At 35.8% G+C, this 15,058-nt stretch overlaps 2 protein-coding genes across 6 annotated transcripts in view; one reads left to right on the top strand and one right to left on the bottom strand.

Moving 5' to 3' along the window:
* MAPK8 (mitogen-activated protein kinase 8) overlaps positions 1–4,580 on the bottom strand; it is a 97,212-nt gene extending 92,632 nt beyond the window's left edge. The window contains exon 1 of the mRNA XM_085555079.1: positions 4,122–4,580. The gene's annotated coding sequence lies outside the window, so the exon portion shown is untranslated. The remainder of the gene's footprint in view (positions 1–4,121) is intronic.
* Positions 1–15,058, top strand: part of FRMPD2 (FERM and PDZ domain containing 2) — a 60,484-nt gene that overhangs the window by 42,834 nt on the left and 2,592 nt on the right. For 4 of the 5 annotated variants that reach the window (XM_085555067.1, XM_085555062.1, XM_085555063.1 and 1 more), the window contains 16 exons: positions 129–287; positions 925–1,099; positions 2,180–2,390; positions 3,223–3,260; positions 4,575–4,661; positions 5,081–5,145; positions 6,686–6,847; positions 7,052–7,223; positions 7,848–7,927; positions 9,393–9,478; positions 10,093–10,202; positions 10,989–11,137; positions 11,863–11,953; positions 12,623–12,957; positions 14,241–14,456; positions 14,718–14,780. In XM_085555067.1, coding sequence (XP_085411193.1) covers positions 129–287; positions 925–1,099; positions 2,180–2,390; positions 3,223–3,260; positions 4,575–4,661; positions 5,081–5,145; positions 6,686–6,847; positions 7,052–7,223; positions 7,848–7,927; positions 9,393–9,478; positions 10,093–10,202; positions 10,989–11,137; positions 11,863–11,953; positions 12,623–12,957; positions 14,241–14,456; positions 14,718–14,780 — 2,199 coding nt within the window. Of the gene's footprint in view, positions 1–128; positions 288–924; positions 1,100–2,179; positions 2,391–3,222; positions 3,261–4,574; positions 4,662–5,080; positions 5,146–6,685; positions 6,848–7,051; positions 7,224–7,847; positions 7,928–9,392; positions 9,479–10,092; positions 10,203–10,988; positions 11,138–11,862; positions 11,954–12,622; positions 12,958–14,240; positions 14,457–14,717; positions 14,781–15,058 lie in introns of those variants that run through there. The other variant, XM_085555065.1, reaches the window with a different exon arrangement.

Genomic DNA, 15,058 nt, shown 5'->3' with positions numbered 1-15,058 from the left:
AAATCCTTACATATGCTGCTTATTTATGCCATCTGAGCATGATTCCTGTTTATATAAAACATAATGGAAGAGGTTAATGAAGCAACAGAAAAGCCTACATCAAACATAACTTGTATTTGCTTTAATAGGAAATGGAGATCTTTGTGACTTTGACAAGGTCAGAGAAGAACGGTTATGGATTCTCAGTGGTTCTTAACAAAGTGGACAACTGTCTTTATGTTGATGAAATCTTGCATGAGCCTGCCCTGTCAGATGGAAGGCTGAGAAGGGGAGACAGAATCATTATGGTACAGTAATCCTTTGAATTTAAACAGAGGAGAAAGTATTCACAGATCAATGTAATTTAGCTTTAGTAATTTTCCTTTTATAGGGCCTAGTGTATCATATTTATGCATGCAAGTGTGAATGAATCATATAATAAATACAATTCTTCTGACTTCAGTAGAATAAACTTCAGAATGAATAGTTTGTATGACCAGGCAAAAACCAAGAATCACCTAGCAGCAGTGAAGTACAGCTGAGACACTAAATGTCTTCCTAATCAAGTGATATAAACTGCATTAATCTGCACAAAAGATGCAGGATTTATGTCCTGTGTAATGTATGAACAAAAGCTGTTTTAAGGTTCACCTTCATTTCATTAGACTTGTCCTCCTTGCTTTTTGCTACAAGACCTCAAGTTTCAAGGAAAAAAAGAGTTAATTTTATGAGAACAGTACATTCAGGAAAACAAAAGTTCCAAAACAAATCTTATTGCAATAATAATTTTGTAACTGCTTAATTCACAGACATTAGGTGCCACAGCAAAGTAATTATATGAGGATGAAAAATAATTTAAGCTCATATGCAGTATTTGGGGTAGAGGGAGAACTGTGATGAGGGTCAATGAGATCTGTGCTATCACTTCAATGTTTTGTCATTTAGGTGAACGGAATTGATGTCACATCTTTACAATGCAATGAAGCCCTGAGTTTACTGCAGAGCTCTCCTCCTGATCTGCACCTTGTGGTTGGTCGTGCTGGCAGCGATCCATGTCCTTCTGTTAGGCCAGATGACATTCCTGAAATTACTCTCACAAAAGGTGCCAATGGACAGCTAGGTGTGTAGCAAATACTATGCATACTATTTTAGACAAAGATTATAGTGGTGGTATGTTAATATGGCAGTTATGGTCTTGGATCAGTATGATCCTGAGTGCCTTTGATACAGTCATGCTCTCCTCCATCAACATGACCATGGGCTGGACAACTGTCTTTTCAATAGGACCATAAAAGGAATTCAAATAATTGTTATCAGACAAATCAAGCTATTGAAAGAACTATATCTGTATGATCACACTATCAGCTGAAGTTTCCGCTGTATCTTCAGTCTCATATTTTTATGTTATTGAAGTAAAGAGTTGCTAGAAGCTGTCTGTTGATAGATGATGAACGTCTTCTACCTACTGATATGCCTAAAATTCCATTTGGGAAAAAAGCTTAAGAAGGATGAGCCACTAGTTAGGGCAACAGTCTGGCATTCAAAAAAACTCTGCTTAAATGCTTGATTCATCAAAGACATGAAGTTTTACTTATCTACATAGTGCAATGCAAGTGATAATAGAAATCCCCACAGTGTGAATATCTTGTTATTACTGGAGAATGAGGAGCATACTGCACACAGATAAATAGGGAAATAGTATAGTTATCTTTACTTTGATACAGCATCCTGTTTCCAGTTCAGAAGCTAGTTTGGGAACTACTGAAATATCATTGCACAATACTGCCTTGTACTGGTTATGTATCTCCTTATCTGCCCTGCACTTTCATTCCCTGCTTAAAAAATGGGATTGATAGCACACCCTACAGAAGACATTGCAAAGCAGTTAGGTACTCTGGTAACAAGGGAGTATTATTCAACATATTTACATACATATACACATTTGACACTAGGTGAAACAAAGCACCACGGAATACTGAAGAGTACAGATGGACAGCACGGTTTAAATTTTTTAATATTTTGTAAACATCTCATTGCATGCCTCTCTTGTTCTCTTATTGGGGGGAAACTGCTGTTTAAAGCATTGGTGCTTTGTTCAGCCTATCTTTCAATGACTCTAATATACTGCATCAGTATTCACTGGCAATTAAATTCAAAATATGCTGCCACAAAAGACCTTTTATTATTTTCATTATTCTAGGCTTGAAGCTGACGGGAGGAGCGGGAAGTAAGCTACAAGGTATTTATGTGTTAGAGATAGTGCCTGGCTCTCCAGCCAGTGTGGAAGGCAGTCTGCAGCCACGAGATCAGATTCTGTACATTTGTGGGCTGTGGACTGAAGGCATCAGCCTGGATGATGCAGTAAGAGTGTGCGAAGCTGCCACCCAGAATGTACAAATCAAAGCAACAAGGTAAATCTGAGCAGACAGATGGAATCTTAGCAAACTCAGTTTCAGTCCCAATGTTAAAAAAGATTTTTAATTTTTTTATCAGCAAGTCTAATAATAAAACCAAACAAGAAAAATGCTGTACCTCACAGGTCTGAAGGTGTAACCTGGTATACAACACCCATAAGGTATCTTAAATCCTTGTAGCTACAACTAACACAGAAGGACATGAATGTAGGTGAACTTACATGACATGCATCACAACTCTTCAAACTTCATCTCCAAAGCACAAACGTGAATTCTTTAACTGCCTCTGATGGGAATCTCTGAGTTATTTCTGGTAGCGAAACATTTAAGAAAGATGCTGAATATCCAGCAGTTATTCCTCAGCACATGACAAAATGTTCATCTCAGGGCTGCTCAGGAACCTACACTTAAGAATTCCCCTTCTTCAGGCTTTTGGTTTATTTAACTCTGCAAACTGACAGAGCTCTGGATTGATACCAAAAACAGTGTCTTAAGACCTTACAGTAACAGCCCAAACAGTAACCCCAAAATATGTAAATTACTAGCTTACATAATTCAATTTAGTGGGAGTGTGTTCATCACAGCAATCTTGATGTACAACAAACATTTGTCAGTGCTTTACTAACTTGCATTGTGCTAGAAGGTGAACTCCAGCCCTGAAGCAGTTTTGTACTGGGACAGATATTCCATTAAGCACCATTAAGAATAACAAAGCCTTAGTAATACAACTGCAATTTAAAAACTGACTTTTTCAGAAATAGCTTTCATATTTTGCTTTTAAAAACATGCAGCTCTTAACAGCTCACATATTGAACTTTTCTGCCTCCAGAAACGGCAATCCTGTGGTCCCTATAGAGCAAGAAAATAGTAAGTAAGACTAATGTTTTTGGATTTCAGCTCAAGATTTTCTTCCGCTTTTACTGTGAATTTGTTATTGATTCATTGCATTAAGCAGTTACTAATAGATTGTAACTTGGCATTCAGTATTTCTGTCAAGGATCTGAAGAAGAAATGGACAGCTCTTTACAGAGAGAAACAAAATGTATAGTTGTCTTTAAAAAAATATTTTTAAATTCTATCTATATTTGCATTTTGCACAGTCAGCTTGTTTTTATTAATTTGCTAATATTTAATGGGAATTTCATGTGGTTATATTCAACTTCTGGTATGATTAAAACTATTCTGCATTAGTTTTCCAGAGTATTTGAGCTTTAATATGGTGCCACAACTTAGCTGTCTTAGACTGACTTTTTAAACTGATATCAATAACAAAAATGTGCAGAACCCCAATCTCTTTAATTAATAAAGGAGCCTATCAGGGGACTATATTTATTAATCTACTTTATTTCTCTACTAAGATCTGTAGATTTCAGGAGATTTCTCAAAATACCTCAGCTGCAATCCATCTCTGATACAGATTTATTATTATTATTATTATTATTATCATCATCATCATCATCATCATTATTTATTATTATTTATTTATTATTATTTATTATTTGTGGGTTGGTTCTCTGCCTTGTAAAAAAGATTCATAACTTTTGTAAAGCACTGTGAAAATATACAGTAAATTGTTGTTTGATATTTTGTTTGCTACCATCTTTGATAGAAGCCTGCATTTAAAACACATTCTCTTACTTATAAAAATGCATACTGAAATAGCAAATGGAACACAGAATTTAAACAAATAAACAAACAGCAGAACACATTACATTCTATAATTCATACCTTAAGAGAACTTTCTGGAAGACAAATGAGATTGCCAATACATGATAAAGCAAAATTCAAAAGTAGAGGTAAGGGTAGGGTGGAAATCAAAGCCAGATCATTGCCTTCTTGCATAGACAGCTCTGCTGACAGTGACTGAACCTCCTTCATCCCCTGCCTGAGCACTGCCACATGTCTGGAATGACTCACTCTGATCTCCAGTTCTTGCTGTCATTTTAAAAATAGCAACAAATGAGATGTAATACCTCTGCAGTTCAGGAAACAATTATTTATATCACTATGCAACTCAGTAGACTTAATCATGCAGTAATAACTGCCTCATACTGCCTCAAACAGCATCAGTATTGGATACTGATGCTTTGTTTCATGATCTAAGAACAGAGTTTAAATTCCCTTGTGTATATGAAGCTGAGTGGGAGGCCTGTCAGAACAAACCTCCATGTATACTTTCAGGGCCGCCTGCTGAGACAGAGAAAGATGATACTTGTCTCTCGGAAGAAAACCTGAGTTCCCAAGAGAAACATCTACTAAGTCAACATGGTAAGGAACTTGATTTTTCTGGTAGTTTATAAAATGTTGAGTCCTTTCTTTAAATGAAACCAGTAGGTGGTACTGGAAGTACCGGAGAAAGATTAATTCTTAGTAAACAATTCTGCATCCCTCAGAGTCTCAGAGAATGCACGTACATCATCTGTTTTCCAGCTGGTGTCTCTGACCCTGTAATATGCAACTCCTAAAGCTTGTTCTGGAAACTGCTCTCTGGGAGGCAAAAGGTTCGTGTGGATCATATGCCGAATGCTCAGCTTAGGAGCACTATAAAAGAAGCAAAGCACATAAGCCCAGAGGAAATTTTATACATCAAATATGAGATGTTTTATTATGTCTCTATCTATTACCATATTGAGTGTTATACCACAGAACCATTTTTCAGCAGTGAAAATTGTTCTGCTTATTTGCAGAGAAATATTTGAAGGAAACAAATTGTGAAGCTCAGCAAAGCACTCCCAGTTCTCCAGAACGAAAGGTAAGGGACAATTTTATCAAGCATGAGGATTTCCATCAAGTAAATAGAGCTATATTGACTGAGATTATTTTTTTTTTCAATAGTGGCATTTAATGTATTTACTTCATCCCCAGTTTCTCTTAAAATGTGAACAGATTGATCTGGAGAGCATACCGTGAAGTGTTGAACTGCCTCAGCACGGACTGTCCTGTGTGTGCTCAGCACCTCCTGGGGTCAGGCCCTTCTCTTGCTGCTTTTTTATATATTAACACTACTTTAATAGCTTGGTAATAAAACCAAGATCCACAGGATGTAGACTCTCCATTAGGTCTTCATAGTTCTCTTAAAAGCTTCCAAGATTAATCACTAGCTTAGAAAGAAAGTTGTGCAAGAAAGAGAGACAGGATGCCACTAGCATTCTAGTTCTAGGAATAATAAGTGTGAATGTAATGAGGAAGTATTTCCCACAACTAATCAAAGCATTCATTGAAAACTGAAATTGTATTTCAGTATGAAATTCTGATCCTGAAAAGAGGGTAAAATTACTCCAAACCTTGGGAGTATTTTCAGTGTTGACATAAATCAGAGTGGTTTGGATTTACAATAGCTAGTAAGAGTAATGGTATTTTTGAAATAATAAATTCTTAACATACATAAATAGGTTCTCTGGGGGAAAAAAATCAATTTCCATGCTCAGCATACAATGCTTCAAAAGTCTTACCAGTGCAAACATGGCTTTTGTTTGCGCAAATATGTGGAAAGTAATAGTACTTGGAATTGCCTGCTTTGGGGCTGATATTTCTTGAAAATAGATTTATTCATTTTCTCTTGGCTGTGATTTACAAGAAATGGCTGTCTCTTGTTAAAATTAGACCTCCAACCTGGCAGAAAAATTGGAACAATTTTCTGGCTTTTGATTAAGTCATCTCTATTACTGCTTCTTCCACACCATTTAATCCATGATAGTTTGTCTGTTCAGCTCACTAAAATAATTTCTGAGGACGATACATACACCACTGGAACCAGTCATGCTGTAAATCGTAAACATTTCTAGGTTGCTGCTCTTTCTGACATAATGCTTGACCCCAAAAAGGCTGCTCATTATAGAAGTGAATAAAGTGCTAAAGCCAAACAGAGAGGTGCACTGGGGCTGCAAGGTTAAGATTTGCATTACAGAACAATAAAAGAATGGAGTTCATAATGAGTTTGCATCACACTTGAAATAAAAGTGACTGTCTTGTCAATTAAGGTGATCTGTTTGATGTATTATAAAAGGGTTACATAAGTACATGTTTCCTTACTTTTATGAGATCATTTTACTCTCTAGCTATTACTAAAAGAGCTTGTGGAAATAAGGATGCACTACTTTCATTCTGATACATACATGTAGGTGCTATAAATCAGTGGAGGCTCTATGTACCCATCCAAGACAAGGATATATCCCACAATTACATCGGCCACAGAGGACTGTAAAGCACAATAGAATTCTTTCATATTAAAAATGCACATTAAAAAGAGCCCTGAATAACTCTACCTTTGGCTGTGTCATTTTGTATTGTAGGACTTCATTATTAAGATAGAATTGGAAAAAGCAGAAAATGGAAGCCTAGGATTTGCACTGGTCGGTGGCAGAAATGGCAGGGCTATCCTAATAAAAGCCATCAGCCCAGACAGCATAGCAGATCTAGATGGGAGGCTTCAAGTTGGTGACATCTTACTTAAGGTAAGGTTTGCTCTTCATCATTTTGGTGGTACGCTCTCATGACATAAAGATGCAAAGAGGAAGATCAAGGAAGTTACTAATGCAGGAGAGAGAGAGGATTCATGAGTTGCAGGGAAGATGCATAAAATGTGCTCAGTACTGTGATATGTGTTTAAAAGCTTTTTGTGAAATAAATGTGGACTTACTTATCATGGTATTTTTCAGGTAAATGAGACTTTAGTGTCTGGTCTACCACGCCAAACAGTTATAGATTTGCTGCGTAAGGCTCAAGGCACTGTTCAGCTCACTGTCTGCCGAAGTGTAGCTTCACGTTGGGCTTACTCAAGCAACCAGAGAAACAGTACACCTTCCCCTCCAAACACAAACACAGAGCATGGTAAGCAGCTAAATCCATTAAGTATATACTAAAATTGGGATTATGTGATGTCTGGACTCAATTATTCTATTGGCAAAACAATTGAATAATGTTACTGATAACTTTACTGTTACTCCTTATTCATAGCCATAGACACAATCAAGTTCTTGCAGCTCTGGATAAACAATCCAAGATATATAAACACAGGGAATGACACTCAAGACCCTCAGAAATGTTTAAACTCAGTTTATATTTATGATGGTTTCTGGTGTGTGCTGATTTTAGCCAGTTACATGCAAATTAGTAGTAGAACTATATCTGGAGAGAAGGTGTAGTACATTCTGAGCAGCTGAGGTTGCTGGGACAGACAGACAGGGACTGCCAGAAAATACTGGGAAAGTTATGGTCATTCATAGTATCTTCTGGTCACCTGAGTTATTCTGACTTCTTCAGTGGTTGTATGTGACATTTATGCTGTTTTTACCGCTACAAGAGCAACTAGTAAAAAGATATTTTGTGCTAGCTTGGGGCAACATATCTCAAGAGCCTCTTCCAAAACCAAAGTCCTCTGGTGTGGGTGGTACTGAAGAAATGGATCTATATTTTCACAATTTAGGCATTTACATTTCTTTTTCTGGTATTTAGATGACCACAGTGTTGACAGAAGTTTAGGAGCTCAACCTGCTTTCACTTTGAAGGAAGAATCCAACTGGATGTGCAGCAAGGTGAAGTCTGCATTGGGATTGTAGAAGTTATCAGGCAATGTACTCGTTTGTTGACAAAATGGGTTTGGTGCAATGCTGGCAAGAACCACATGTTGTTAATGAAAAAGATTAACATGAACCAAGTGTGCTGCAGTCACCATGTCACGGTTTAAATGAAAATATTGGAATAAATCAGGGGATTCCACTGACCTAAAGGTATATGATAAAAGAATATTATATATGCTAAAGAGAGGTGGTAAAGGAAGGTTGCAGAAGCAAGTCTATTCTGGAATTTTATAATATTTGATTAAATTATTATATATTTATTATTTATTATAGAAACTATACTTTATAGAGCACAGCCTCCACCTACTCCGAAGTTCTAGGTTTTGAAAATAACGAACTACAAAATAAAACAACCAACTAGCCAAACAAACAAACAAAAGCAACAAAAACCTGTTTTCCTTGGCAAAAATAAGGCAAAAATCCATATAGCATTCTCTAATCAGCATAGCTTATAATCAGCATTGTTGAAAAAACTGAATAAATTAATTTGATTTTAAATATGAGGCCACGAATTCCCCTACTCTTATGGGGAAATACAAGCATAAATGTAAAAATATAAAAATAAATTAAAGTGGCAGCTACTATTAAGATTCTGTGAGGCATTTGGTAGATTATACTACATTATATGCCAGAGTGGTTTCTGAATGGAATATTAAACAGGAACGGAAGGTTAAGGAATGACACTCTGAATTAAAATGTATAAAATTAACTATCAAGTGCTACAACTCAGCAGGAGCCACTTCCACATACTGAAGGAAGGTGTCCTGTATCACTGTCTTAATGCAGGACCTAGTTATCATCCTCTAGGCCTGAAAAACGGCCACCAGTGCTATTGCTTCTACTCCATCTAGGGGCTGATCAAGGATCTGCCATCTCTGTTAGCTGAGAGCTTCCTCAGTACAGCAGATGCACTCTATTCTAACAGCTGGCCTCGTTCTGTCAGGGATTAAAAACAAAAAGGAAATTAGTACCAGAACTTCCATCTGAAACAGTGCTACTTTCTGCTGCCAAGAGCTGGGAGGTGAAGAGCTGAGTGTGACTCACAGCTCTTTTGACTGAGCTTTCTTTGTGAGGTCAGAAATCTCATGTTTTCAAAGTTCAGCTACTTGGGCTACATTGTAGAGACTTCTGAATGCTATATTGTTATGAAGCTCACAAATACAACTGATGTAGCCCAATAATTTGAGTAGATACTGCAACACTAAGTCAAAGTTACATATACTTTTCGGTTGCAACTGGAAACTATTTTCAATTTCCTTCTTCAGCAAAAAACATATTTATCCGGTATGAAAAAAAAATGTTGAGTACAGTAAACATATTCTTGATGGGCTTTTTTTTTTTCTTTTTTTCTTCTTTTCTTTTTTTTACCTATTGATGTTTCTTTGTACTGATTTTTCACAGCTATTTCTTATAACTACAGGGTCCAGAATGTACACACTGTTCCCCTTTACAAAGTCAGATGGTTGGACAAGATTATCAGGGTATCATCAGTAACATTTCAAATGAGTAAGTCCCTCAAATATGATAAAATTATTAAAATAAGCAGCATCAATAATTAATTCTTATCTTTCCAGAGCTTCCATGTATTCATGTCCCAAATTATTTGAAAACTGTTATATTGAAATGCAGCTCCATCTGCTGTAACAGTGGCTAAACAGCTTCCGCACAGCTATCAGAACAAACACAATAAAAGTTTCTTAGGTGTAACTGCAGCTCATACAGACAAGCCTAAGGTTCTACTAGCTATAATGTCTTTAAGCACTCTAAAATTCTCTATTTTAGAATATTTTTAGATTCCTTGAAGTAAGCTCACCTATCTATGACTGCCTAACAATTCAAGAAATGTGCCATACATGAAAAACTTTCTGTAACAAACTTTACTTTCAATGAATTTTTCTGGCACCTTTTTATACAAATCATCTGTCCCTGTTTCTCCAGACATAGTAATGTAATTAATCCTTGTAATAATGTTCTTCAGAAATCACTGTAATTCTTGAAAATAGTCACTCAAGAAAATTATAAGTAACTGAAAATAGGTTAAAAACAAAATTTTTGCATGGTCCAGATGAAAATGACTTCAGTCACTTCCATAAAACTATTCAACTAATGCTGTTTTACAGATCAGAGAATTACGTAGGATTCTGCAGAAGAGAAAGTCAGCAGTCTGAATCAGACAGCTGGAACAATGAAGATGATGATGTGTCCCACAAGACTTCCATTCTACCTAGAAGTAACCATAAATGCTTGTTTCTTTATTGTAATAGGCCAGCTACTCCACATAACTACAGTGAAATCAACACTACTCCCATAAACACAAGCTAAAAATTTCCCCTTAGTGTCTTGAAGGCCAGATGATTCAGGTCACAATTTCTCCCTCTGATACATAGAAAGGCATCAAATCTTTGCCATATCCATATGAAGATGGCCAACATTAAGAGTTCTTCAGCTCTTCTGGAGAACTGCTAGAGAGAAGGAACAAGAGTCTGAGCTTAGTTAACTAAACATTACGGGCCTAAACTACTGGCCACCATTTATTTGCCACCACTTTGAGCACCTCTGCTTTGGAGATCCAGTTTCAAAAGGATGGGCAACTTAGAATTCTGTTTGTAAAATGAATTGCATCAGTGGGGTGAAGCAGTAAACTCCTGGAAACATGATTTCCTGTGAAGATGTGGCCTAAGTCTCCTATACCAATATAAACTGCTGTTAAAGTCTATAATTCTACAGAATGATTTATTCATAACAGACTGTATTTAGAAATTGTGGAAAGCAAGAATTTAAAATAATTGGATATGCTTCCAAACTCCATGAAATACGGTGCTGGTTGTATCCATGATACTGACTGAGTCCTCCTCCTACTGTGAAGTAAGCCAAAATTACTTATTTACAGTTCACTTCCACAGTATAAACACTGAAGTGTACTCAAATTCTGCAGTGCCCTAGTTTTTAAATCGAAAACGTTACACTACATTCAATACTCATTAAAAACCTCTATTTTTCTTTTTGCTATGTGTAGGCAGAACCTTTGCTTCTGAAGATGAACTGACTCATTTAATTAACTTTAAATCCTCACCAACCACAGTACGTCCAAGGACTGGCATCAGACATTTAATTCAAGGCCTGAAGTCACGGATTGAAAATCAAGAGGTCTTGAAAGAGTTTATGGTAAGGTGTATTTCATTTTTAAGATCTTTAACAGAACTAAGAAAGTGTCTTTTAGAAGCCTTCAACATACTTTATGGAAGATCCAGTTGTATCTTTACTGACTCGATTTTCTCAGAGTATTCTTCCAGCTGGGATAGGGCTTCAGCTCTGCTTTTTGAGTCATGTTGCAATATTTCCCTCTTTCCACACAGGCCAGGCTTGCTTACACTATTTCCTGTCCAAAGATCTCACCCATGTGGAATTAAAAACAAATACTACACAGAGGTAGAATACAAATAAGTTTCATGTAGATTAACTTCTTCCTATTGCCCCCATGGCTCTACTGAATGGGTGTCTAAGAACCATCCTAGGCGCTAGATTAAAGCAAGAAATCCAAACACTTGGACAATGAAAGGGAAATGTATTCCACAATACTTCAGTGATCCATGGAAATCATTGCCACAGAGTGCTATTCAGGTCACAGACTTCGTGGAAGTAAAATAAAAATAAAAATAATATTAATAGATAATGAAAACATATAATTAAATCTGATGAGATAAATTATGAAAAAAATACATAAAATTATGAAAGATACTACAAAGCAATTTGAACTGTGCCTAGAGGTTTAAGGAAAGATGTGCTGATTCTCTTCTTTAAGAAGTCTGTCTACCAGTCTTGGGTCACAAATCAGTGGAAGTTCTTCACTGAAGATATGAATGTAGTATAACTATTTCTCCTTGATGTAGGCTTTGGAACATGTGAAGCCAATAGATGACTGCAGAACTGGCAAAGCACCAGAAAACCGGGATAAAAACAGATGTCAAGATGTTCTTCCATGTAAGTATTCACACCAATAAGGAAATACAGCTACAACACTGGGATTAGGAGGTAAAGCCCACCACATTTTTGTTTGTTTGTTTGTTTTTTGTTTTGTTTTGTTTTGTCATAGAAAGCTCTACTGATACTTTTTTGAACTTTGTTGAGATTCTTCCTAGAGTGTAAAGATCACATAAGGTTGTGTGCCTTGTGCAGTAAGTAATTTCTAAGTATCATCCTCCGCAAGTCAGGACTTAGCCTGGTAGTGAGGCAACTATCATGGTGCTGCATTCATTCTGTTACATACTGATCTAGTACGTTTCTGTGGGGTGTAACTTGTACTACACAAGCAGTGTATCTATCTACCTGTAATCTACAGCTTTTGACATAGTGTAATTCTGAAAAGTACAGTGGAAATCACAGGTATGTAGTTATTGAAAAGATACAAGTTTATTTTAAAAATCTTTGAAAAGATAATAGCCAACCAGGTATTTCAGCTGTTCAGCTCTTATCTGAGTCAGAATTTGGATTAGCAGTGATTAATGTTAGTGCAGCTAGCCAAATGTGAACTAAAAAATAAAGGCATACTTTGTTGCTAGAGGGTGAGGTTCCCAATCTCCTAGATGCTAGAGATGGCAGAACTCCATTTCAGTTCTACAGCTGCAATAGCAACTTTCTGTTTCTGTTCAGATGATAAGACACGAGTTCCCTTGGGAGAAAACAGCGGCTACATTAACGCAAGTTATATTAGAATGAAAGTTGGAGAAGAGGAACACTTCTATATTATAACTCAAGGGCCTCTGCCTTCTACTATGGCTGATTTCTGGCAGATGGTTTGGGAGAGTGAATCAGATCTGATTGCCATGATGACAGAAGAAGTGGAGCTAGGAAAAGTGAAAAGTCATAGATACTGGCCTGAATCTCCACATGAATCCATAGATCTGGCTAATTTTCATCTCAGGCTGGACAGTTACCAGATTCTGGAATACTTCGTAATTAGAATAATAGAAATGATCAACAAACAGGTAAGCAGACTATAATTAATATTTTGATATATGAAGAAATGGATTAGATATCTTATATGAATAAACACTGGCATTATTTGTTTCTTCTCTAACATTTGTTCACCATGTACTTAGGAGTGTCCGACAAACAGGAAATTAAGATAAATGAAATACTGCCTCATTGCTAATTGCACAAGGAGTGGATACAATATTATACATTGGATGTATGTATATACATATATATGGATATGGATACAAATAAATTTGGACAAGAATGTCCAATAATTAGTATTTAATATTCACAGAGTTTCTGTGTTTTTTGCAGAATTGCTTACTGTTCTTATCAAATGACACCACAGGGACTGCCACTGATGTTCTGTTACAGTGGATAGAAGGAAGGATGGAAAGAAGTTTGTTTTCATCTTAAAAATGAGAAAGAATAATGATTTCTTTCTTTCATGAGAAGACATGATGCTACAAGTCTAACAGCAAATTTTTGAAGATATAATAAATTTAGAACCTAATTGTAAGAACACTGAAACTGGGACAAGTCCATCAGTCTTGCTTCTATATTAAATAAAACTTTGCCAAAATTTCTGCAGGACAAGTTGATTGATGGAATAATTAAATAAAAATTAATTGTGCCAGACTATCTTGCTATCTGTTCCTGTCAGTAAAACTACTTATATGATGAAAAATCTTACCTCACATTTCTGTCTGAAAAATAGCAAAGTGTCCGATAAGGGTCTGTCCAAAAGGTAATGGGAAGGTTGGCCATTATAAGTGATTGGGATCTTACCTGGCTTTAATGAATTTTTAATTTTTGCTACATTTATTTTGTACCAGTATCAAATTACTGCAGTAAAGCACTACTTTACTTCACCAAAAATTAGACATTAACTCCAATTATTCTAATGGCAAAAATCTAGATAGGTTTTTACATTCAGTTTACAGACAATAGAAATTCATTGCCATGATAATTGGGACTCTGGAAGGCTTCCGTCCTTAAAGTTCCTAGATTATTTTGCTTTTAAGATTGTCAGTTGCATAAACAATTATAATTATTGGTTGGACTTGGATCTGTACAATAGATGTTTTTACCAGCATGGAACAGTAATATACTTTTTTTCATTTAGTATTGACATAAGAAACAAAAAGGAAAAAGAAGATATTATTATATGATTTATACATACATATATTTATATTTAAATGTATTTGTTTTTGTTTTTGTTTTACTGAGTTTTATATAGCTACATTACTAATATTTTAAGCAATACACATTTTTGTTTTCTTTTTTTTTCCAGACAGATGAGAGACGAATTGTAAGTCATTTGCAGTTTACCACTTGGCCAGACCACAGTAGTGCCAAACTGTCTGAACAGCTTGTAAAATTTATTTGTTATATGAGGAAAGCTCACAGGAGAGGACCTGTTGTTGCTCACTGCAGTTGTGGGATAGGAAGAAGTGGAGTTTTGCTTTGTGTTGAAATTCTACTGAGCTATATAGAAAAAGATCTCTGTGTAAGTATGAAAATAATAATTGTTAAATGTTACAATAAATGTAAATATTACTGATAAGGATGTCAACAAAATGTACAGGTACCTTAGAGCACAGTAAATCCCTGGTAGAAATTAATCCTCAGGGAAAAAAAAAAAAAAAAGCAGAAATAAATACCAAAATTAAGTTAACTGTAAAATAATTGAACACCACATTACACATCATAATTTTCTTTTTGTAATAGTTTCAACATTACCATAATAAAAACTGTTCTCTTCTAACAGTTCAACATCAAGCACATAGTGAGAGATTTGAGAGAACAGAGGTTTGGCATGATCAAAAGTAAGGTAAGTTCTCAGTATTCAAACTGGATTATCACTTCAAAAAGCTTCATTCTGTGGTACATATCCTTATGCTTGGATCAGTTTGGAGTTTAAAGCATAACCTTACCCCTCTTCTAAGGAAAATGGTAGTTTTCCAGGCAAGCATGTATTTATCTAAATATGGAAGGTCTTAATAAATGAAATTAAGAATGAAAGAAAAAAAAACCAACATAAACGAGACCTCTAGTGTAGCTGTGAAGCACTTGAATTTCACAAATCATCAATATAGCACATATGAAGGG

This window comes from Coturnix japonica, chromosome 8, assembly GCF_054131305.1.
Source record: "Coturnix japonica strain WE chromosome 8, WE-NBRP24, whole genome shotgun sequence".
In the NCBI taxonomy this organism is placed as follows: Eukaryota; Metazoa; Chordata; class Aves; order Galliformes; family Phasianidae; genus Coturnix; species Coturnix japonica.
The sequence above is the reverse complement of the archived record's forward strand: the minus strand, read 5'-3'. Positions and strand labels throughout refer to the sequence as shown.